The sequence below is a fragment of the Periplaneta americana genome, chromosome 10 (genome assembly GCF_040183065.1).
Source record: "Periplaneta americana isolate PAMFEO1 chromosome 10, P.americana_PAMFEO1_priV1, whole genome shotgun sequence".
Taxonomy (NCBI): Eukaryota; Metazoa; Arthropoda; class Insecta; order Blattodea; family Blattidae; genus Periplaneta; species Periplaneta americana.
In genome coordinates, this window is record NC_091126.1 from 35,663,549 (window position 1) to 35,686,408 (window position 22,860).

The following is a 22,860-nucleotide window of genomic DNA, read 5'->3' on the forward strand; positions in this document are numbered from 1 at the left end:
TTTAGGGGGAAAATTGTTTCTTTTTTTGAGAAAAGTATGCATTTGAGACTAATGTGGTATTAGGGTCGTTTGTGTGTGTGTTCGATTTCTGCGTGACCAAAAATTACAGCTATATAAAATTGTTAAGACAATGATTGAGCAATAATGAAGTAGTAATGGAATGGGGACACCAAAATGCTTAGAGGAAATCTGTTTTTGAAGGGCAATATTCTGTATTGTTGCATAATGTCACTTCCATCTTAAATAAGTGTGCAAGTATCTCAGTGTTATTAAATTTGAGGAAACTAAATAATGGTATTATATGCGAGGAAATTCCAGTTCTTTAGGGAGAAGCCATGAACTGAGTTTTGGCTTTGACAATGGTTTATTTTATTGCTGCAATTTGTCTCTACAGTGTAAATAAATTGTTCGTCCTTATTTTCTTTCCTTTTTGGGAGAGGGTGTTGAATTACTTTTCATAGAGTACAAATTCTGTCTTAAATTACAAATAATGTTAGTTTTTCTCCTTCAAATCAAGCGACACGAATTTGTGTTTGAGATACCCATTATTTCTGAGGTTATGGTGCACTTCTATAACCTGTGATAGTAAATCTTTTATTACTCAGAAACTGTGTCCTTGTCTTCATTAGTGCAGAAGTTTGTACTACCCTCTCCCTTCTTTTATCGTATATTCGTACATCTTTTACTATTTGAATGGAATATATTTGGAAATTTAAGTAATTAATTCATTATCTTAGATTTCATAATGGTCTGAAGCATTGATTCTGATACGTCTGTTCTTATTGTACTTCCAATGGAATACGTGTGTAAATAATTAAAAAGTAAGTATCGGTACATAAACAGAAAGAAAGTAATAAAGTAAGATGATTAGGCTAAAATAGATGAAAGTAGTGGATGATACAACTAAAATAAATTGATAAGTTAGGTAAAATGCTAATATGGTGTCTCCTGATGGGACTGCATGTTTGGCAGTAGAACTTATGCAAAAAAGTTCATACATGTTAGGACTATGGTGGTTTGCTAATCATATTACCAAAACCCCTGGCAGGATTTGAACTACAAATCTTAACTGCCAGCTACCTCTTTCTTGGGTAATTCTACCATGAAATTTACCAAGGCAAAATAGATTTGTGTTTATGGGTTTTTCTCATGAGTTATACAGATTCTAGATTCACTGTATTGGTTGCAATCTTTTAAGTTTCTCTGCAGTTGAGAAATGAGAAATTTAATGTAGGACTCTGGACATGAAAATTAATTCCATCATTGTGAAGCAATGACTACACTCGTATGTCCATTATAAAATTCAAAGAACTGTATCCAAAGGAAAATCGTCTTGATCATGATGTTGATTTGCTTGAGATATGTGTAGGAAATCACAGTGAATAATACGTTACTATAATTAACAAGCAAACTATTATTATAAAATAGTTTATTTAACATTCCTGGCATATTTCTCAAACGTGAATGATACTGAATAACTGTCTGAGAATATTGTAAGCAGGGTTTTGTTTGTAGAAAGTGAAATAAATAAGAGATAAACTTCAACGTGTAATTAAAAAAAATATCTCAAATTATTAATCGTAACTTCAGCGCTACTTACACCATACGAAATTTAATGAGTCAGAAGGATAGAGAAGAGCTTCAGTAACTTGTATGAAAGAATGGCGAAAAACAGGAAGAAGTCGACTTTATAGTGAAGATTGTTGGGTCCATGAGGGTGTAAGTATATAATAAACTCGGAAATAGTTTTTCTCCTACAGAATAAGGACATCTGTCATTGTAATCTCTATTTCTGCAGCTTATGTATTAAGTGGTTTTCGGTATATGTCTTTAGAAATTAACTAAGTGTCTTTACTTAGCCTAATTTTAGCATAAAAATTATATTCATATTAATGATGGATTTTTACGACTTTTAAGATAGGAGTATTTCAGTTTTTAAATAAATGAGATTTAAATTAATTCATTGAGGTTCAGAAGTGTCTTGGAATGGAAATAAAATAAACTGGTCCATTCCATGTATTAATGTAAGAATGGAAATTTGTATAATTTGCCCGTTCTCGAGGATGTAATTGTACCACTTCAAACCTCAACTGAAGCAGGGAATCTATAGAAAAATAAAAAAGATTTCAATTCTTTTAATATCGTGGTTGTTAAATTGTAAAATTATAAGCATTTAACTTAATATTTATAGAACACTTTTTTTTTTAAACCTGTAATAGCCCCAAGAATTGCTATATAATTTTTCCCTATTGATGGTTTACGCAATAAATTTATTGATACTATAAAACTATGAAGTTATTGCTAGTATTGTCTCTATCAGGAAGTATCTCTTCATGTACTGCCTCAGTCTGAGTATCGATATGCAATATACGTCAAGAATAAGCATGAATTTTTTACATCTTTTTTGGCTCATTCACTGTCCAAGAAATATATTGTTAGTGGTCATTGAAGTGCAGAAGGTTGCACACTTCTGGATAAATTATATGCAATGGTAGTGACAATATTTTTCTAAGAACTCAAATGTCCATGTACTGTTCTCCAACCAGGAGATCAACCGTGAAAGGAATGTGCTTACTATTGCGTCATCTATTGGAACGAAGTAGATAGACAATATTACCGTTATAACGTCAGTTTAAAAACCACGTGCTCTCCTGCATATGTTATTTCCTGTTTGGAGAGATTAAAAGACCAGGAGATTAACAGTGATCTAATTTTGTAACTAGGGTAGTATCAATATGTGTGTATCAGTGTTATGGATTGTGCTGTGAGAACTAGCCAATAGAGATAAGAGCACCCACTTGTGTGACCTTATGACATCTTATGACGTCAACATTCATTCACAGCATTACCCCCCTTCGTCTCATTCCCCAAAGACTTTCTCGTGGTTGGATTACAGTAAGCAGCTTTTACAACTGTTAAAAATAAGGCTTGGAGTAATTTTTATAGTAAAACAATAGGCCTAATTATAATTAGTTGAAAGAGCATGATATTGCAAACATGAGTTTCAGTAAGAAAATAAAAGGGAGAGAACATAAAAAAGTTGAAAAGTGTCTGAGTTCTGGGGGAAACGCTTCATCACTGCACAGTGGACTGCCACCATTTTTTATTTTGAAAAAAAAAATACAGTACTTTTTTTAAGATTGTAAAAATATTTTTTTTTTCCACATAGCAGAAGAACAGTGTTTTGCACCTACTAATTTTCATTATTGTGCAAGTTACAGTAATGGAGGAAAAAAAAAATGTTTATTATTTCCAACATTTTGCTGTTGTAAACTGTACCTCACCCCTTTAAGGTCATATTTGTACAAAACAGCGTCAGTTTGTACTTACAAAAACAGTTACTGTAATCTTAATAATACTGTAATGTGTACGTAATTTTGTTGTCCCAGCTCAAAGCTTCGGAAAGAAAGAAAGAAAGAAAATATTAAGGGTGACAACATTTGTTGTCATAGTAATATTGACGTTGTTGGAATTAGTTAAGTGGTATGTCGAAATAAAACAGCATCCCAATCTCATATGAATAGGTGTTGAAAATAAGGATTCTAAAAATATTCAGTTACATTGTTTGTAGGAGGTGAAGTGATTGTTAAGATGAATTTTTTTTGAAGTTTTTATGTAAAATTTAATTATATTAAAATAACTATTAATATATAAAGAATAATCAGAGAAGACATTATGGGTTTGTTCTGTTTTTGATGGTAAGCAATGTTTTTAATAAGTTTAGTACTATATTATGGTATTTCACACTGACGTACATAGTTCTGCTTACAATATGTGTATTCGTTGCAGACCAGGATAAAAAAGAGGTTTCTTCTAGCTTGGTATGAGACACAGATTACAATATTGCAGTATTATGACTTTTACAGAAATATGTAGCTATTTTCTGGAAACAAGAAAATGGTTAATAGGTAAAGTTACCCCTTGGTGTTGTGTAGCATATGGAGGAAGAGCTCACATACTCTCTTTAACTCCGCACAAGAAGGGGTGTTGTAGTCTACACCATTTTCCGACTGTCTTTTAACCCTGGAAAGGGTACTAAATTTGGCAGGAGGTCTAGTGCACTTTCGGAGCCATTCTGGAAGTTAGTGGCAACGAGAAAAATTCCGCAGTATATGCTAAATACATACCCTATAGGTAAAATGTAGAATGGAAAAAAAAAAAGTATGTTGCGTTATAGCTTTCATGCAATTCCAAACAATTTAGTTATTTAATACATGGCATTCACCAGGAAAACAGTTTTGCTCAGGTAAATGCTGTAGGTCTTTTACTGTTCTACATCGAATGCAACTGCCAAGGAATCGTACACTTTGGGATCAAACATGGAAAGCCTTTGTGTTGTGTAGTACGGACATAACACAGGCTGAAGGAATGTCGAGGTTAAAGTAGTGGGGGCTATTCCATCTCAAATCGACTGAAATATAGAGAAAATTGACCTTGCAATTTTTAAATACAATGAAACTTTTTCTGTCCGTTGACAACTGTGATACAATGCCTTGTGCAAAGTTTGAGGCATCAGAACTTCATAGTGTTTAAATTAAAAATATTTAAATTTATCGTATTTTCGTAAAACTAGCAAATTTAAACTGTTGTGGCTCTGAAACCATTTCACCCAATGATCAAAATCATGGTTTATTTTGATGCTGAGAAGTTAAAGTTTATATTGACATGTAAACAGTTTTTCTTACTTTTTTTATGGAAATGGAGAAATTTAGATTTTTCCTTTGCCCACGAAAAAATATTTTTAAAATGTATGGTTAGATTCTGCATTGAAAGTACAAATAAACACATATTTTTTACTGGTGCACCATTGATAAGAACGTATTGAAAATATCAAATAAAGAAAATAAATAGTATGCGCGTGAACTAACCAGCTGACTGTGAGGCTGGACCTAGCCAAGGGAAGCAAGGCCAGGAGACATAAACACGTGATGTTTCGCCTAGTAGCGCATAGCTGGGCTAGCTTTATCACAAGTTTTCATAAACACAGGAGTAAAATGACGCCCAACGCTCGCTTATCTTCAGCTCTCGGCCAGTGCATGCGGTACTGCACCATTCAAGTCTAGGTGTGTGAAAATAATTTAATATCCTCGAAACTTATTGCTGAGCCACTAAGCAAACAATGCCAAATCCCTCTTAATAATGCAAGGTTTTTTCAATATATTTTTACATTTTTACAAATGGGCAAAAAGCCTAAAAGTAAGTAAAATCAGATTATCTGTCTCTCTGTATACAGTAAAAATAAATATTACTTCTTAACATAACCTACCAAATGTCAGCTTCAAAATGAGCTCCCGTTCAATGTTCTGCAGTAAATGGTTCCAGAGTTCTGAGTGCTGAAAGAGGCTTGTTTTTCTAAAATACGCTAAATTTGTCGCTCAATAGTACGAAAACCGTTTGACTTTCGATAGTATATTTTTGCAAATGCACTGTCCTCAGTGTCTTGTATAAATAGGGAAAAAATTGGATTATTAAAAAAAAATGCGAGGTTTTTTACTGATCGATTTCATGTGGAATAGCCCGTATACTGCTGACATTCATTCATTGCAGTTCAGTCTAGTTTGTGGCAATGCAATATATAATATACATTAGAAGAAGAAATCTTAATTTATGATAAGCATAATATTACGAAGAAAACGTACAAATAATGTCTTACTATATTTCACTAAATTCTGGATTGTTTGATCAGATGACTGAACCTTATAAGATAACAATTCATAAATTAAACGAAACCATGTGCCCAGGGTTCAATTCTGTCTATAAAGATGAACTTCAGCGTGTGTATAGAAATACTTTCAGAAGATGTGAAATGTGCATTAGAGGGAAAGATAAACAGTTTCAGCGCTTACTATAAGGTAAACCAATAAATTACATCTGTGATGTAATACAGAAGACGCAAGATTTTATTGCCAAAAGGTGACCTATTGATTCACCACTAAGTGAGCACTTGTCCATGTCACTTTTTGTACATCATTACTAAGGAAAACCTGTTTCCAGGTATACACCTCCTAAGTAAGAAAATAAATTTTATTTCTACATTGCCTATGATATTATGGTATTTAAGAAAATCGGCTTTTAAAATTGATAGGAATATGAAAAGTATTAGTGATTTGTTATGGCATTTCAAGTGTATTGCTTAATTTTGAAGTAACAAAAAGTACTGTGAAAGCAACCTGTTGAAGGGAAAGTTGTAAAACAATATTCTGTAGGTATTCACAATGAGATAGCCTGCATGACCACAACATCTTGCTTCAATTTTAAATTTGTCATCAGAAGCAATTGGCGAGTGTATTCTACTTGAAAAATAATCAGTATACCAAAATGTGAGAAGAGTTCAAAAAGTTTCTGAGAGAAAAAAGGGAAGCAAAAAATGAAGAAAAGCAATTAGAGGAGAAATGTCTGGACGAAACAAAAGAAAAGTTTCAAGTCAGATATTGTAATTTTGTGACAGCAGTTGCCCCTGAACTGGTTCCTAATGAACTTAAAATTTCCAATGTAAACATTAACCAATTAATGTGAATTATTGTGAGGATCTGAAAATTCATTACGTAAAATTATGAGAGAATAAAAACTACGCAGGTATTAAAAAAATATATAGAAGAATATCACATAACTGCAGCTCTTGTCAGGATCAGAATGTAATGTGCTGATATGTAGGAAGAAGGTGAAAACTGAAGGGAGGAGGAGAATGTAAACCCTGATTCTGTGATTGATATTAATATTTGTGTTTTTGAGGGTATAGACTGCATTACGTGGAACTATGAAGAATGAGGACTACCCACGTATTTGAAAACAAGGATATTTCAATATCACTGTTATGAGTCGCAACAAATTGTGTTGGCATGTGGAAGGTAATCTTTATATGATTAGAAAATCATCAATGTAAAAGTCATTGTAACGAGTGAGTTGGCTCAGATGGTAGAGTGTGAGACTCTTGTTCAGAAGAACCTGTGTTCAAACCCTGGAACCAACTAATCTGACTGATTTTTCATGGTTTTCCTCAGTCACAAAAATGTAAATGCCGGATTGGAAATGTATATGTCATGATTCAATTACCGGCTCCATCATCAGTGTTATAAACATTAATCGAAATCAGTAACATGAACACAAACCATCTACTACACACAATAGAAAACAGGAACTCAACAATAGTAAAAATGGCTTACTGGTATACTCACAAATCCTAAACACGTGATATCACAACAGATGTTAAAGCGTCTATAAATGATAAAAATATAAAATAAAAGAAGTGGAGGAGGAAATTGTGTCCTACAAATTCTGTGGTACATATTGGCTTTGAAAGATGGTCTTGTGGGCTACGAATATTTTGTAATTTGTGGAAAAGGAGATGCTACTTACTAATCAGTAAACACACCAAATATTACTATTATCCCTTATAAAGACATGTGGGTGTGTGTGGAAGACAGGAGAGAAAGAGTTGTCTGATCGACTCTTTTAAGCTAAATAGTTGTTTGGAATGGAAAATAGAAAATTAATACAATGAGATTTTTAGGACTAAGGAAGCTAGAAAACACGCAAAATGTCGCAAAAATGCTCAAATGAAAAATTATATGTGTGCAAATTACGAAAAGCTTGTGCAACATTCTAAATAAACTACAGTAAGGTTAGACTTGCAGAAAAAATAATAATTTGCTACTTCTAGTTTTATTACTAAGTTAATACATTTCTCCAGTCCAATGTAGTTGTCGTATTTTTGCACATTTACATTGAATGTTGGTCGCATTTTTAGAAGTTCAGTAGCAAAATGCGATTGTGACTTAAACTCTGAAGTAGTATACAGTGGCAGTATGGTACTATTTAAAAATATCTTTGCCTCTTTTTTTTTTTCTGCTAATCTGGCCATTCATTGCACAGAAGGGTGCCAGATTACTGAGAGTGCTACAAAATGTCGTTAAATTTAATGTTATAAGCTGTGCCAACAAGCATATTGCTGGAATTTTTATAAATTTAATTATCAGAATTGGTGAAATATTAATCACATATTCATAGTGAAACACTTCGTCAGTGACTTTACTAATTTCAGAAAAGAAATAACAGTGATTAGAGATGCCTTATGATACAAAATATAACAATGTCCATTTATTTTAAATTCGTTACTAAATCTGTTTCATTGATGTAAGACTTAGCTATATCTGAGGTGGCTGTCATAAATGCTCTGATTATTAAATATTGTATGCTTAACTGCTTTTGAAAAATCAATGTCTTCGTTAGGACATCACCCTTGTTTTGTGTATTTTGTTGGAATGTTGGTTGCTCTTATTTTATTATTATAAAACTTGTAAAAAATGCTGATACTTAAAGCACTACTTGAGATAAGTTCGGACCATAATCTTCATGACTGACAGTAAGAATTGTAGTTGTATTAAGAGGAGTTAGACCACTGGTGTAGCTCAGTTGGCTAAGGCACTTGCTTGCTGATCTGGAGTTGCACTCTGGTGTGGGTTTGATCCCCTCTATGGCTGATTACCTGGTTGGGTGTTTTCCGAGGTTTTCCCCAAACTATATGACGAATGTCAGGTACCGTATTTACTCGCGTAATTTGCGCCCCCGCGTATTTTGCGCACCCTAATTTTTAAGGGATTATTTTGAACTTTACTTTTGCTCGGTGTATTTTGCAAACACATTTTACGTACATATTTTTTTCAGTGTAGTAGGGATTTTCCTTCCCTACAGTCCATCGTAGGTCATTCACCAGCAACTGAAGTACCTGCTTCAGAAAGAAACCCCAAAGTCCCGCTACTTTAACAATGCTTGTCCTTGGTAGAGACAAGTTACCGGTATAGAAAATTAGCCCTAGCGTAAATACTTGTATTTCAGTTGACTTCCAACACTTCTAATGTGCACTTGTATTTATACAGTATTTCAAGATGGGAAAGAAAAATAACAATTACACTGCCTCATATAAATTGAAAGTGATAAGTTTCGCGGAACAGTTCGGCAATTGTGCAGCTCAGAACTCAGAACGGGACCTCTTATTTGAAAAATCCGCATATTTTACGCACCCCAATTTTTCAGTGGCCAAAGTTAATTAAAAAGTGCGCAAATTACGCGAGCAAATACGGTAATCTATCGCGAATCCTCGGCCTCATGTTGCTAAGACCACTCCCATGAATGCTAAATAACCTTATTGATACAGCATCGTTAAATAACCAAGTAAAACAAAATGAAGTGTTAAGACTAAGATCTCCAACTTTAGAGTTTTAATGTTATCATTATGTAATTTTTATTACATGTTTATGCCATTATATGTACATACTATTAACTAAAAATGGGCCCTGGCCTCCTGTAATCTTTGCCTCCAATTTTCTTTCTCTCTTGCTCTCCTTGCTCAGATTCCCAGGATCTGTTGCTTATCAGTACATATTATACCAAATTTGGGCTCTGGGTTTATTGATTTCAAAAATATTAGTATTTATTGACTTTTAATTATTACACAATATAAAAACTCCTTTATATGACTGTTTTAATTTGATAAAGCTGAATTTTTGCAGAAATACAATTCACATGTATAAAAAGAAAACCTGCTCTGCGGTTTTAATATTTCATGTATATTTTACTATCTAGAAAATACTAACTTCACTTTCATTATTAAAAAAATACATTATAGTAATTTCACCAGCTAAAATGAATACTGAAACTAATTTGATATAAAAACCCAGACCAAATTTTAAGCTTTGTTCTTATTACATCATTCTCAATATTTAAAAACGATTCGGATATGAATTGCTTCACAAGGATCATTTTATACACAGCAAAACGTTAAAAAATAACTGAGGAAACAGCTCTCCCCTTCTCCTATGTTTTAATGTCTTCTCAGCATAGATATGTAATATTTAAACAGAAAAGAGAAACGAATATCTTCATTGTATGAACCAGGCTTTTGGCCTGGAGCATGTGCAGTGTGGCATAATTTCACTTTCGAAAATACTCGAGCTGCTCAACAATTATGTCCCTCGCTGTATCTGCGATGTTTGGAAAGGACTTTCCCTATTACTGATGGAATATCAAGGTTCGATTTGCTATTGTTGTAGGTGAATGGTTGAGAAAAAGGAATCGTTCTGGTTGTGGCCATTAGAAATGGCTAAGTTCATTTTATGTAAAGATTGATTGTTTTGGTCATAATAATCAATGGTAAATTCATTTTGCTGATTCACATCGGAAAACAGAAATGTAAGCAAAGTAGGCAACTGTAACGGAAATTTTAGTTGGTTTCATATATGAACTGTAAAGAAGGAAATGATTGCAAAATGAACTGAAAGTGAAGTGCATGTTATGTGTTAAAAAGGAAGAAAAACCGGAAGGAGAAACTGATATTACTTGAGAGTGGAAGTGAATAAAGTAGCATAGGTGCTGAATAATTGTAAAAATAGAAGTTTTTCAGGTTGTCATTACTGAACCGAGAAAGAAACCATGTTTCATCAGCAGTGGGGAAAAAAAGACATTCTAAATTCTCTTGAATAAGCCATCATCGCTTCTTTCTTTCTTCAAAGCGATAATAGTAGTAGTCTTAAGAACTAGAAGGTTTTGAGAACTTCGACTGTGTCTTGAAGTTCCCCAACATTAAATGACCATAGTTCAGATTGTTTGGGAAAGAAAATTGAAGAGGTCAGTAGAAAAAGGGACCTATCCCTCTTTTAAGAAGTTTTGAGATATTGAGAGCTTTCTTAAGTTTTTAATAAGTGACCTACAATACATGAAATCTGAAAAAGAAATTTGACAGTTTTTACTACAAATTGAGGTAACTTTCTGCAAATAAAGAGAACATTTCATTGAAAACTTAATTATTCTTTAATAACAATAAGAAAATGTGTTACATCTGAGTACAATCACATATGCCCATCAATGTCCTCAACATAATCATCTGGTGAACTTTCTGATTTCAAATTAAGATAAAATTCTTGATACACAACTGGTATAAATATCATTAATGTCATAACATCGTTATATTTTGTGGTCTTAATAGGTTTGCCTTGAGGATACTTCGCTGTCAGAGTCATTTGTAATTTTGCATGTTTCTCTTTTCCTTTCTGAAAACTAAGTATCGTATACATCCACATCACATTATGTATATTTTGCATAAACTTTATGCCCTTCCTTAAAATCTGGAACCTGGTGCTTTTCTGAAATCGGTACAAACACCAGGTTGTGATCTGTTCTTATACAGCTTACTCATAAGTGGAGGTAAATTTACAAAGTCTTTAGACTGTATTTCTACAACACACAATGGGTTTTGTTTTGTAGCTTTAAGTTCTGCCCACTGGTGTGGTGTGTCAATGTACAGAGTCTTCCTTTTTACACTATTCTGTTATGCAACAGTTCACATCTAATCACAGTTTGGCTAGTACATACTTTCCATTTTTAGATATATATATTCTTTTCCACTACTCTATACCTTCTTTCTAATGTTCTCTTTTCATGGGTCTGGACATTTTTTCCTTTTCTTCGGTGTTTTTATCACACACTCTGTATTTTCATCCATTATAACCTCAATATACTCAAGAGTCAGCCATCTTGATTTTTCATAATGATATAAAACATTCTTTCCTATTGGCCAGTTGGCAAAGGAGCTAACCAATAAGATCAAAGCTTCCATTGTTTTGATGCATAGCTACCTTTTTCAACTGAGCCTGTTGCTGAAGCTGAATTTTCTAAATATTAAACGACTTTATACTTCAGAATAGGTCTCTCCTACACTTAAATAACATACTGAATTAATAGAATAATAGTTGAACTTTCACCTTAAACAAGTAACTCTATTTCTACTGACCCTTCAATTGTAGTGAACTTTGGCAAAGCAAAATATGGGTTAATGTAATATCACAGTCTACTATATACAGTCACGAAGCTTGAGTTTTGAGGGTGCTAGAAACAATAGACTGTGACGGTTCTATTTTGCATTGCCTGTAATGAGGCGATATTAGCGATCCTAGTGGTGAGCAACTATCTAATGTTTGCATATTTACTACGTATTGAGCTTCGCGACTATATACTAGACTGTGGTAATATTTCAGGTTTTCATTTAAGTTTGCGTGGAACTGTTACTTTTAATTATTATTATTATTATTATTATTATTATTATTATTATTATTATTATTATTATTATTATACTTATGGGTTTTAAGGAACCTGCAGGTTCATTGCTGCCCTCACATAAGCCCGCAATTATTATTATATAGAATATAACTTCAAAGTGTGGCTGTGACGAGTTATACTGAAAATTAATCCATAAATTTGCTTTCTTTACAGAAATTGTTTGTCAGAAATAATATTAACTACGTTGGTTACATGACTAAATCTGCACAATGAAGATCGACAGGAGCCGTTTGAAGAAGAGCACTTCTGAAGTAGTAAGTAGGCTGTTTTGGTAGACAGTGATTTAGTAGATGAGGAGGGTGAGGAGTATTGTGAGTGTTGTAAATGAATAGAATATAAAACTTCACTCTGCGTTAATGGAATTTTGATAAGAAGTCAGATGAATTCTTGGGTAACTTGACGTATTTCTATTGCAGCCTGTGGAGTGCCAGGTACTTATAGATAAACTTCGCTCATGTACACATAAAGAACTCCTCGAAGTATTGAAGAAAATAGACACATGGACATTTGGGAAGTGCGAACTTTATCACTGGATTGACATTCTTGATATGAGTGATGCTATTCTGGAGGAAGCTGCCACTCGTGTTGAGCCCTCCAGTTGGACTCTTGCGTGTGATCTGCCCCAGAATGCAGAGGTGAGTGTGAAGTAATATTTTGCAGGAACAGTGCTATGAAATAAATAATAAAGTGATTTTTACAGTGACATTTCAATGAAAGGAGTTCATCTGATAGCCTCACAGATATTGTTCACTACTATATGTAAACCACAGGGGAAAAAACTTGTCACATTTTACTGTTTTTACAGGAGAGCAAGTTGAAAGTTTTCGAGACCCATTATATTGTGTTGTCTTTGGCTTATAATTCTTCAAATTTCTGGGTTTACTTGATTATAGGATATCGTTATTGTTTTTATGAGAATTTATGTTGGCTAGATTGTAGAATGGAGTGAAGTGAAGTGATATTATGACGTCACTTGATGACGTCACTTTTTGGATGGAAGTGGTTAGGTTGGTAGATTTGTAAATTTTGTTCGTGGTTGCCGGTTGGTATTCATGAGGTTTGAATGGCGTACCGGTTAAGGATGTGTTTGGATCTGAGAGGATAAAAAGAAAGTTTGGATGGTGAGTGTTTTATTTGTTTTTTTATAAGGATGGGTTTTCGTTTGCTAGGGTAGTAATTATCTATCGAGGATAATGTTTAATTTATTTATTGTAGATATATGTTTTTATTTTTGCTGGTTTTGTATATATGGGTGTGTGCTTGAATCTGCTCGTTGTTTCTTTTTAATGTTTTTATTTGGGGTTCAAAATTGCGCTCTTATCCAAAATACGATATCACCAATAGAAGCGGGGTATTGGGGCTGAAAGCCCGATGATGATCCGGCGTGTAGCACATGATGCAAAAAGCGGGGTATCGGGGCTGCAAGCCCCGATGATGATCGTTGAGGTGATATTTTAGTGACATGAGATGAATATATGTTTTGAAATTGTTTTGCTGATATTCTATTCTGGATAAGAGGGGGTGCGTTCTATTCGAGGATGGGATGCTTGTAATGATATCGTATTTTGGATAAGAGCTGATGGGTTATATTTCAGAATGGGATGTTGTGATATTGGTTTGCTGATATCCTATTTTGAATAAGAGCGGATGGGCTCTGTTCCAGTATGGGATATCATGAATTGTTTTGGTGATATCGTATTTTGGATAAGAGTGGATGGGTTATATTCCGTAATGGGATATCGTGAATTGTATTGGTGATATCGTATTTTGGATAACAGCGGATGGGTTATATTTCAGAATGGGATATTGTGATATTGTTTTGCTGATATCCTATTTTGGATAAGAGCGGATGGGCTCTGTTCCAGAATGGGATATTGTGAATTGTTTTGGCGATATCGTACTTTGGATAAGAGTGGATGGGCTCTGTTCCAGTATGGGATATCGTGAATTGTTTTGGTGATATCGTATTTTGGATAAGAGCGGTTGGGTTATATTGTAGAATGGGATATCGTCAATTTTTTTAAATTTTTTTAGATAGTTTTATTTATTTATTGTTTTGGTTTACATCGGCCATGTTGTGACGTCATTGGCGCCATATTGTGACGTAATAGTTTGTCCAACTTGACGAAAATTAAGCGATATCCTATTGCCTAAATGTAAATGAATCCCAAATTTCTTTGGACCTGTAAGTTTCTTATTCTCTACAGTTAAACTATACAAATCTACACTACCTGAGCTATTACGTGACATCAGAAACAGAAAATTGATAATTTTGAACTTAGCACGTTTTTCCCCTGGTCTTCTTGTGGAATTTGTTTCTACATCAAAACTTGTCTATTTACAATTTTATGAGGTCTCGAAAATCATTATTAATGCATAACTCGCTTAATCCATCATAAAATTTGATGCAAAACTGGCATGAATCTTCTGTAAAGTTCCGAGCAAATCCGTTCTTATCCCTGGGTTTATGCATCTTTACTGGAAAGTCTCAAGCAGAACTTTTTTACTGAACTGGAAGAATTTGTTTTTTCACACTTTTGCATATTTATTCTGTTTTACTCCAATAAAAATTTGAAATGATCTCTGTTACGAATTTGTAGGACAGTATTTCATCTGTAGCTTCAATTATTGTCCAGTAATAGTTTTATCTGAATTCAATTATTATTATATAATTAGTTTACTTTCTTCAAAACTTGCCTTATCCATATCATTAATAGGTGTCATCCAAAAATGAAATTCAGTTTGTGCTTATATTTTTGGGTTTTGATTTTCCACAAAATAAGGGTTTAATACCATCATACAATATTATCTAACATATTTTTTCTTGTTCCAGTTCTCAATAGTTTAGGTTTGAGGAGTTTTTTTGCGAGCTAAGGAAAATCATTTAATATGGACAAGGCGAGTTTTGCATCTATTAGCCTTGTGTATTAAATATTATTACGATGTACCGAAGTACATGTGATACCGGAGAGAATTTTTCTTCGTTCCACTCATTCTTCATCATATGATGACGTAGAATTTCTGCACGGAAATGTCATATGTACTTCAGTACATCGTAATAATATATGATATGCGAAAAATAATCACTTAGTGATTTAAGACGGTGCTTACTCTGTCAGATCCCGGCCAGTTAGTCACTCATAACGAGTGCACCTCTGCACATGTATGGACATTATGCCACTGTTATACATCTATGACGCAGTGCATGAGGGTAGGCCACTAGAGGGAACCCAAGAGGTGGAACTTAAATTGAGAGGATTTGATCCGAAATCGGGATGGGAATCCGGTGTGTTTAGTGGATAGAGCATCAGCACGTAGAGCTGAAAACCCAGGTTCAAATCCTGGTGCCAGAGAGAATTTTTCTCCGTTTCACTTATCCTTCATTCCTCATGTATTGGATTCTTAATTGGTCAACCCAGGAGAGTGGTCTATTATATGGTTTAGTCTCTCCTGAGACACTAGACATAGACTTCATTGTTGAAGTTAAATTTTACGTTTAAAGACACCAGTTAAATTATGCACAAAGTAATGGATGAAATAGTAAAGAGTTATGGAAAGATCAGTTTCTTGAATTGCAAATATGTACAGAATATTAATAGGGAACTGATTGATGAATACATATCCAATAAAATTTGGCTAATTTTTTTCTCGAATTCGTCATTCTCTAATTTATAACGTGGTAGAATGTGGCAAATGTATATAATTATGTTTTACAGGATAAAGAGTTGTTACTCTGGGTCCTACACTTCACAACCCTTCTCATAGAACATTCATTTTCGCGACATTTATACAACTCCATGGAGCACCTTATCACACTCCTGTCATCATGTGATATGAATGTCGTGCTCGGAGTTCTCAATCTACTCTACATGTTCAGTAAGCGGAGTAATTTTATAACAAGGCTCAACAATGACAAGCGCCAAGCATTGCTGAGTAGACTAACACATCTGGCTGAGGTGAGTATTTGTCCAAATCAGGGCTGATTTCTAAAGTCCTGTGAGTGTTGACAATTTTTACTTCGTTGGACAAGCTAAAAGATAGTTCTATTTAATATCCTGTTAGAAATTAATTCAGAGTGTCGTTCAAAATTGTCTATGAACATGTTTGTCCACTGCTGTGGAGTAACAGCATGTCTGACACTGAAACAAGCAGCCCTGGGTTCAAATCCTGGTTGTAACATTACCTGATTGAGGCTTTTCCTGGGGTTTTCCCCTCAACCATTAAGAGAAAATGCTGGGTAGCTTTCGGCACTGGACCCTGGACTCATTTTATCACCTTCATTTCACTCAGCAGTTAGAACCATCAGAGTTGATAATGTGTCGTAAGATAAACCAATTTAAAACACAAGTTTCTTGGATGTGTAGACATTAAGTCAAAAAATACTTTTTTTTATGAAAGTAGCAAAAAGTTTGCATGCACAAACATCTGACTTGAAGACTGAGTTATGTTTCTTCATCCCATATAAAATAAATATGACGTCGTAAGTAACATCACTCCACAGCCTAGTATATACAGTCACGAAGCTTAATACTTACTAAATATGCAAACATAAACAGTTGAAATATGCATCCATAGATAGTTGCTCACCACCAGGATCGCTACTATTGCCTCATCACAGACTCTTTCCCTAGCAGACCATAAAATGTATTGTACTTTCGATATCGTATTCTTTTGAAAAAATTAACACGTTCCTTCCACTATTGAAATATGAAATACATAAGGTTTATATATTTTTTCATAAAATATAATATATTATATTCTATAAACTCACCTTCTTGGCTCTTTCGGAATGGTAACTCTAACCTATTTTTCTTACAATTTATAGTACTACAAACGTCTCCTTGTCCCATATTATTATTCAAATTATTGTATTTTAGCCATTTACAGTTATTACAACCGATAACGAACTTTTCACAAAAATGCGAAATATGGCACAGTCAATGCTTTTTCGATCTAGACCAGGCCATAATGTTTGTTCGGGTTTTCTATTTCAGTGTATGGAGCTCAGTGAAATATTATATTATAACTTTATTGCATATCATTGCTAAGCTTTATTTAGTGTAACGTGTTATAAGTTTCGTTTACTTCTTGTTGCATAATATGTTGCAGAAATAATTACAAAACTGTGTTATTTTAATGTGAAGAGAATTTTACATGTTAACATTTTTTTTTTATAATAATAATAATATTTATTAATACTATACACTTGAGCTACATTAGACATTGCAGCCCGAAAGAGCAGAAGCTCGTGCTCGGGCGCAGTTCAGATCAGTTATACAAAATATATCACAAAATTACGAGAGTTCATTGAGCACAATCACATTAATAAATGGTAAAATACATACAGCATGTAATAACAGGGTCTATATACAAATAGAAAATACAGAAGTACATGAATATTAGAGTAACAATTTTAACTCAATTAGCTTAAACAATTAAATAATTAATCTGATTTGTTTCTTAAATCTATGTGTGTTAAGTGTACTTAGCTCAGGGTAAGCTCTAATTAATGTATTATATATTTTGGGTCCAAAATTTCTGCTGTCATAATCTGTTCGCGTCAACATTTCAAGTTTAGAATGGAAGCTATTTTGAGGTTTAATAAAAAAGAATTTATATTGTGATTTCAATTTAGCACATCTACCTTCCTTAATTTTAGACAAAACATTTACCATACCACTCCTATGAAATTAGTGTACGTACAATTGTGTTACTTCATCTCTTAAGTAGTAGATACATACAATAATTCAGTACTCAATTTTAGTATTAAAATACAGACAAATTGAATGTCCGGGGCATCATACATGACATTATGTTTAATTATAATGTATGATTGCGAATTTAGGAATATAAGTTAAATATAGTAAACATAACCTATAATTTTCATATGAATGGCAAGGCATTGGAGATCACTAAATTTAGACAGAAAGGGGCAACTGGTACAGTAAACATAACCTGTGATTCAACATATCTAAATATCCGTGCGGTGCAATTGAAAATTATTGAATCGTGCATAAATGAATGTACAAGAATTTCGCAATATTTAATCGAAATAAAGGCAGGTATTACACATACGAACAACGTAATTTTCACACCATAAATAATATTACATCTTAACTCTCAAGTAAATTATGTCTGAAGTGTGTCATAATCATTGTTTTAAATTTTATTAATGGAATTACACTACATTTTAGAGAAACATATGTTACTGTTTATGCATTCCAACTAATTTATATGGTTAAAACGCCGCCCTTCGTGATCGGGTTAAGCGAGTTACATGGTCTGCCTTACGGCCTGTATTAGATCACGATGGTTGTGGCACAGTCTATTGTTCCTAGTACTCACAGTGCTCCAAGCGGCTAGCAACTATTGCGAGATTTGCAAAAAATCACCCCAAACTTCATGACTGTATATAGTAGACTGTGATCACTCTATAGCTATAGGTCGGCCATATTGGCCTATATATATACTGCTTAATTACCGAAATAGATAAAGTTATAATGTCCCGTTTTGCAGTTTGAACAAGCATATAACTGTGCTTCCTTTTTTGTTACGTAACACTTATGTGTAAATGCACTTGTGTTCTTTTGTTATATTAATCACACTACCTTCAATTTTTTACTCGTTTTAGAGCTGGGGAGGAAAGGAAAATGGATTTGGTTTGGCAGATTGCTGCAAAGATGTACCTGCAGGGGTGAGTTTTTGAATTGGTGTTTGTGTTGAACTTGGTGTGAAATCTCATGTATACATTTTTTAGTGAGAGGCCATTTTTCGAGTTAATTTTATTTTTAATCCCTTCTGTGGTGGAAATTCTAAATGTAAGTTATGAAACCTAAAACCTTAAACGGGAAAATTTATTTTGTGTAAGATAAAAATGCAAACAAAAGCATTTATGAAATGTGAAATTGAAGCCTTTCTGGTTGAAATTAATTTCATTCCTTGGTGTGCACAGTGTTAAGACTTCGGTATTGAGCATACAATATTGAGTTTGAAGCTGGGAGTGAGGGGAGACCACTAAAAACAAATACTGTATTGAATTCATGTTACATATATTCTTGAACATGTTGACATGTATCTGATATTATAATACCATATACTATGCAGTTAAGCTCTTTATATTTCTGATTTCTTAGCATGTTCTGAGATCTTCGTTCAAGAGGCACAAATGAACATGGGGGGGGGGGAACTATGGAAGTGACCTTAATGTGCCCTGGACCCTTTTAAAAAATTAATTCTTAAGATTCGTTCTTGTCAGTTCATATATTTAAAGAAAAGTGTACAGTTTGTCTTCCAAGAATTTCTTTAAGCTGTAATTTAATAGTTAATTGCATAATCGTGCTTTATATAGCACATTTAAGTTTCTTTGGTTTTACTTGTTAAATGTTGAAATTCACATTAATCTACATTAATAGTATTTTATTTGCAGTCCGACTCTGATCTGATACTTGGAGCTATAAATTTTTTATAGAGAAATTAAATGGAAATATAAGAAATGGAAAATTAAGTGTACAATCTAATGCATCACCTCATTTAGGTATTTCATTCACGCAACTTTTCACAGGTATTTGCTTTTGTATTGAACACTTTCTCATGATAACTCATATGTGAATGTGTGTAAAAAGGAATTCAATTGAACATTTCATTTACAGTTTCTCATTTTATAAAATGAGAGAAGATGCACAGCAGAACATATGTCAATTCCACGTGTAAGAGATTCATATTTAATTCTTTTAGACTGTGTATCCTGATACTGTGATTAATTTTTCCTGATGAAGAACTGTAAGCTGCATTAGCGTCAATTTTATCTTTATTTTTTTATTATGGTCGCAGGAATAGATCTTGAAATTTGAAAATGTTTTGGAATATGAGATTTTGTTATAGTATCGTGAGACGCTTCATAAAAAATTGTAACTTCAGTTTTGATACCTATAGATTTTTTTTCCTTCTTTCACTCATGTTGTTGCTCATATTGAGATGTTAACCCGAACACTGACCGCAAGAAGCTAACAGTTAAATCACTGTAGGACTCAATGACACCTCTCGAGATGGGACGCACAGAAGACTTGAGCTACTTTTCTGGGTCATGTGAGAAGTACTACAGGAATGCATATTATGTGTGTTCTAATCGAAGGACATGTGAAAGCTTTACTATGAGAGTGGGCAAAGAGAATTTCCATGCAATAAACTGTAAAAGGTGTATATGAAAGTTGTCTTTTGTTCGTATTAAAGGAGAGGACAAAATCTGGGAATCGAAAGTTTGCTCGAATTTCGTATTAACCGAATAAAAATCTATTAAAATCATTGTATTTTAGCTGCGACCGGGAAGCCTGTTCATATTAAAGAGGTGTTCATCTTAACCAAGTTCGTATTAACGAGGGTTTACTGTATTATAAAAAAAGCAGTGTATGAATATATCGTGATTCTTTGTGCACAGGTGCATAAGTGTTTGGTTTTATTTCACAGCATTTTCCACCAAGTTCTACAACTTTGCACTTCGAGTATTACTCAGATGTGCCTGAAGGTACATCCACATCTGGAAAAGGAAAATACGCCAATATGATTACTTCCATCCACATAGAGAGTGTAGACAAGATGAACAAAACTCCTGCTGCTATTATGAATGAACTGCTTGAGCAGTACAATGTTCCAGCTGACAAACAGGTGAACAACGGGATTTGACGGTAAACAAATTGTGGTGAAATGTGACATTTGGGTAAAACTTGTTTTCTTTTCCTCATTACAGATGCAACTGTTTACGCACATACGCCTGGCTCACTGCTTCTCAAACCGTCGACTTCGTCTATTGTGTGTTCAGGCCAGGCTTCAGGCCCTGTCAGTGCTTGTGTATTCAAATGCCCTGGCCGAGAATGCACACACACTTCTCTACTCAGGCATTCTGGAAGAGCTTGTTGAACTTTTGGAAATGCCTAGTTCAAATCTTGTGGAGATACGTGCAGCTGCTCTACGAACACTGACATCAATCATTCATTTAGACCGGAACCCACACTTCCCTAAGTGAGTATATTATCGTCTGAGAATTAATTTATCAGTACGAGTTTTAACAGTGTTGGCTGCATTTAAAATCCTCTGGGTTTATATAAATAGTTTAGACGTTTGAAGTATTTTTGTATAAATATTGTATAAAAATTGTTTGTTATTACAGCCTTGCACTTACTAATTTCGCTCTAGCATGAAAAAGCAATCATGTAGTTTTCTGTCAAACCACTAGATACTGCGAGTGTACTAGACTTGCGAGTGATGGTAAAGATGAGTGAAACACATTCATGACAGTCCTCGGTAAACATGGGTGAGAAAACTACACAGGTTACAGAGACTAAACTTTTAAGCCACGTTTACAAATTAAGTAAATTATTACTTACTTACTTATTGGCTTTTAAGGAACCCGGAGGTTCATTGCCGCCCTCAAATAAGCCCGCCATTGATCCCTATCCTGAGCAAGATTAATCCAGTCTCTACCATCATATCCCACCTCCCTCAAATCCATTTTAATATTATCTTCCCATCTACGTCTCGGCCTTCCCAAAGGTCTTTTTCTCGCCGACCTCCCAACTAACACTCTATATGCATTTCTGGATTCGCCCATACGTGCTACATGCCCTGCCCATCTCAAGCATCTGGATTTAATGTTCCTAATTATGTCAGGTGAAGAATACAATGTGTGCAGCTCTATGTTGTGTAACTTTCTCCATTCTCGTGTAACTTCATCTCTCTTAGCCCCAAATATTTTCCTAAGAACCTTATTCTCAAAAACCCTTAATCTCTGTTTCTCTCTCAAAGTGAGAGTCCAAGCTTCACAACCATATAGAACAACCGGTAATATAACTGTTTTATAAATTCTAACTTTCAGATTTTTTGACAGCAGACTAGATGACAAAAGCTTCTCAACCGAATAATAACACGCATTTCCCATATTTATTCTGCGTTTCATTCTGAGGCTTATTTGAAGGATTAGTAACAAGCTGTTTTTTACGGTGATGGGTTGTTAGCCCTTCGCCCAACCCCCAAGCTGGAGGACCACCCCTTATTGGCTGTCCAAGACTGCTTATTCAATATATTCGCAGCTACCCTCCATATCTGGAGGCCGTCTCCTCTATCCGCAACCTGAGGACGTGCCATGCCGTGGTGATTGGGACCCACAATACATAGATTAAGTAAATTATTAGACTTAAAAAATGATGAGTGCGAAAAATTTGTTACTGAACGAACATAAATCATTATTTAATTTCGTTACTCCCACTCAGTTGTTATTCTTGTATTATATTATTTTAGAACCAAAAACACGATGTAATATGGTACTTACTCTTGTATTATTTCAACAGTAGAAACTCTGTAATGTCATAAAGTAGTGTAGGGGACGAACAGTTAATAAAAAAAAAAAGGCGGATAATCCGGTCTGCTAGTTCTAACATTATTTTTATATTCTTTCAAAGAATTCTGCTAGTTCTAACCTTATTTTTATATTCTTTTAAAGAAGTGTATCACTTTTTTTCTGAACTTTACTACCAGCGCTTTTTTTTTTTTTGTTATGATCTCCCTTCTAAGTATCCAGAATAAAACATTGTCCGGGAATGAAGTGTTATCAGTGTTATCTTGCTCCAAAAGCCTCATGATGATTTCCACTGATTCAAGTGCAGTTTGCAGTGGAACACGCGATTCAGGCATTATCTCTCCTGATCTTCCACTATAGTCGTCACTCACACTTGTAGGCTCACACAAAGGGTCAGCAAT

General features: G+C 34.1%; 1 protein-coding gene across 13 annotated transcripts in view; it reads left to right on the forward strand.

Annotated features, from left to right (window-relative positions):
* Nucleotides 1–22,860, forward strand: part of HUWE1 (HECT, UBA and WWE domain containing E3 ubiquitin protein ligase 1) — a 149,159-nt gene that overhangs the window by 9,991 nt on the left and 116,308 nt on the right. For all 13 annotated transcript variants that reach the window (XM_069837221.1, XM_069837223.1, XM_069837224.1 and 10 more), the window contains exons 2-7: nucleotides 12,265–12,365; nucleotides 12,528–12,746; nucleotides 15,828–16,067; nucleotides 18,743–18,805; nucleotides 20,575–20,772; nucleotides 20,855–21,126. In XM_069837221.1, coding sequence (XP_069693322.1) covers nucleotides 12,321–12,365; nucleotides 12,528–12,746; nucleotides 15,828–16,067; nucleotides 18,743–18,805; nucleotides 20,575–20,772; nucleotides 20,855–21,126 — 1,037 coding nt within the window. In that variant the 5' untranslated portion in view covers nucleotides 12,265–12,320. The remainder of the gene's footprint in view (nucleotides 1–12,264; nucleotides 12,366–12,527; nucleotides 12,747–15,827; nucleotides 16,068–18,742; nucleotides 18,806–20,574; nucleotides 20,773–20,854; nucleotides 21,127–22,860) is intronic.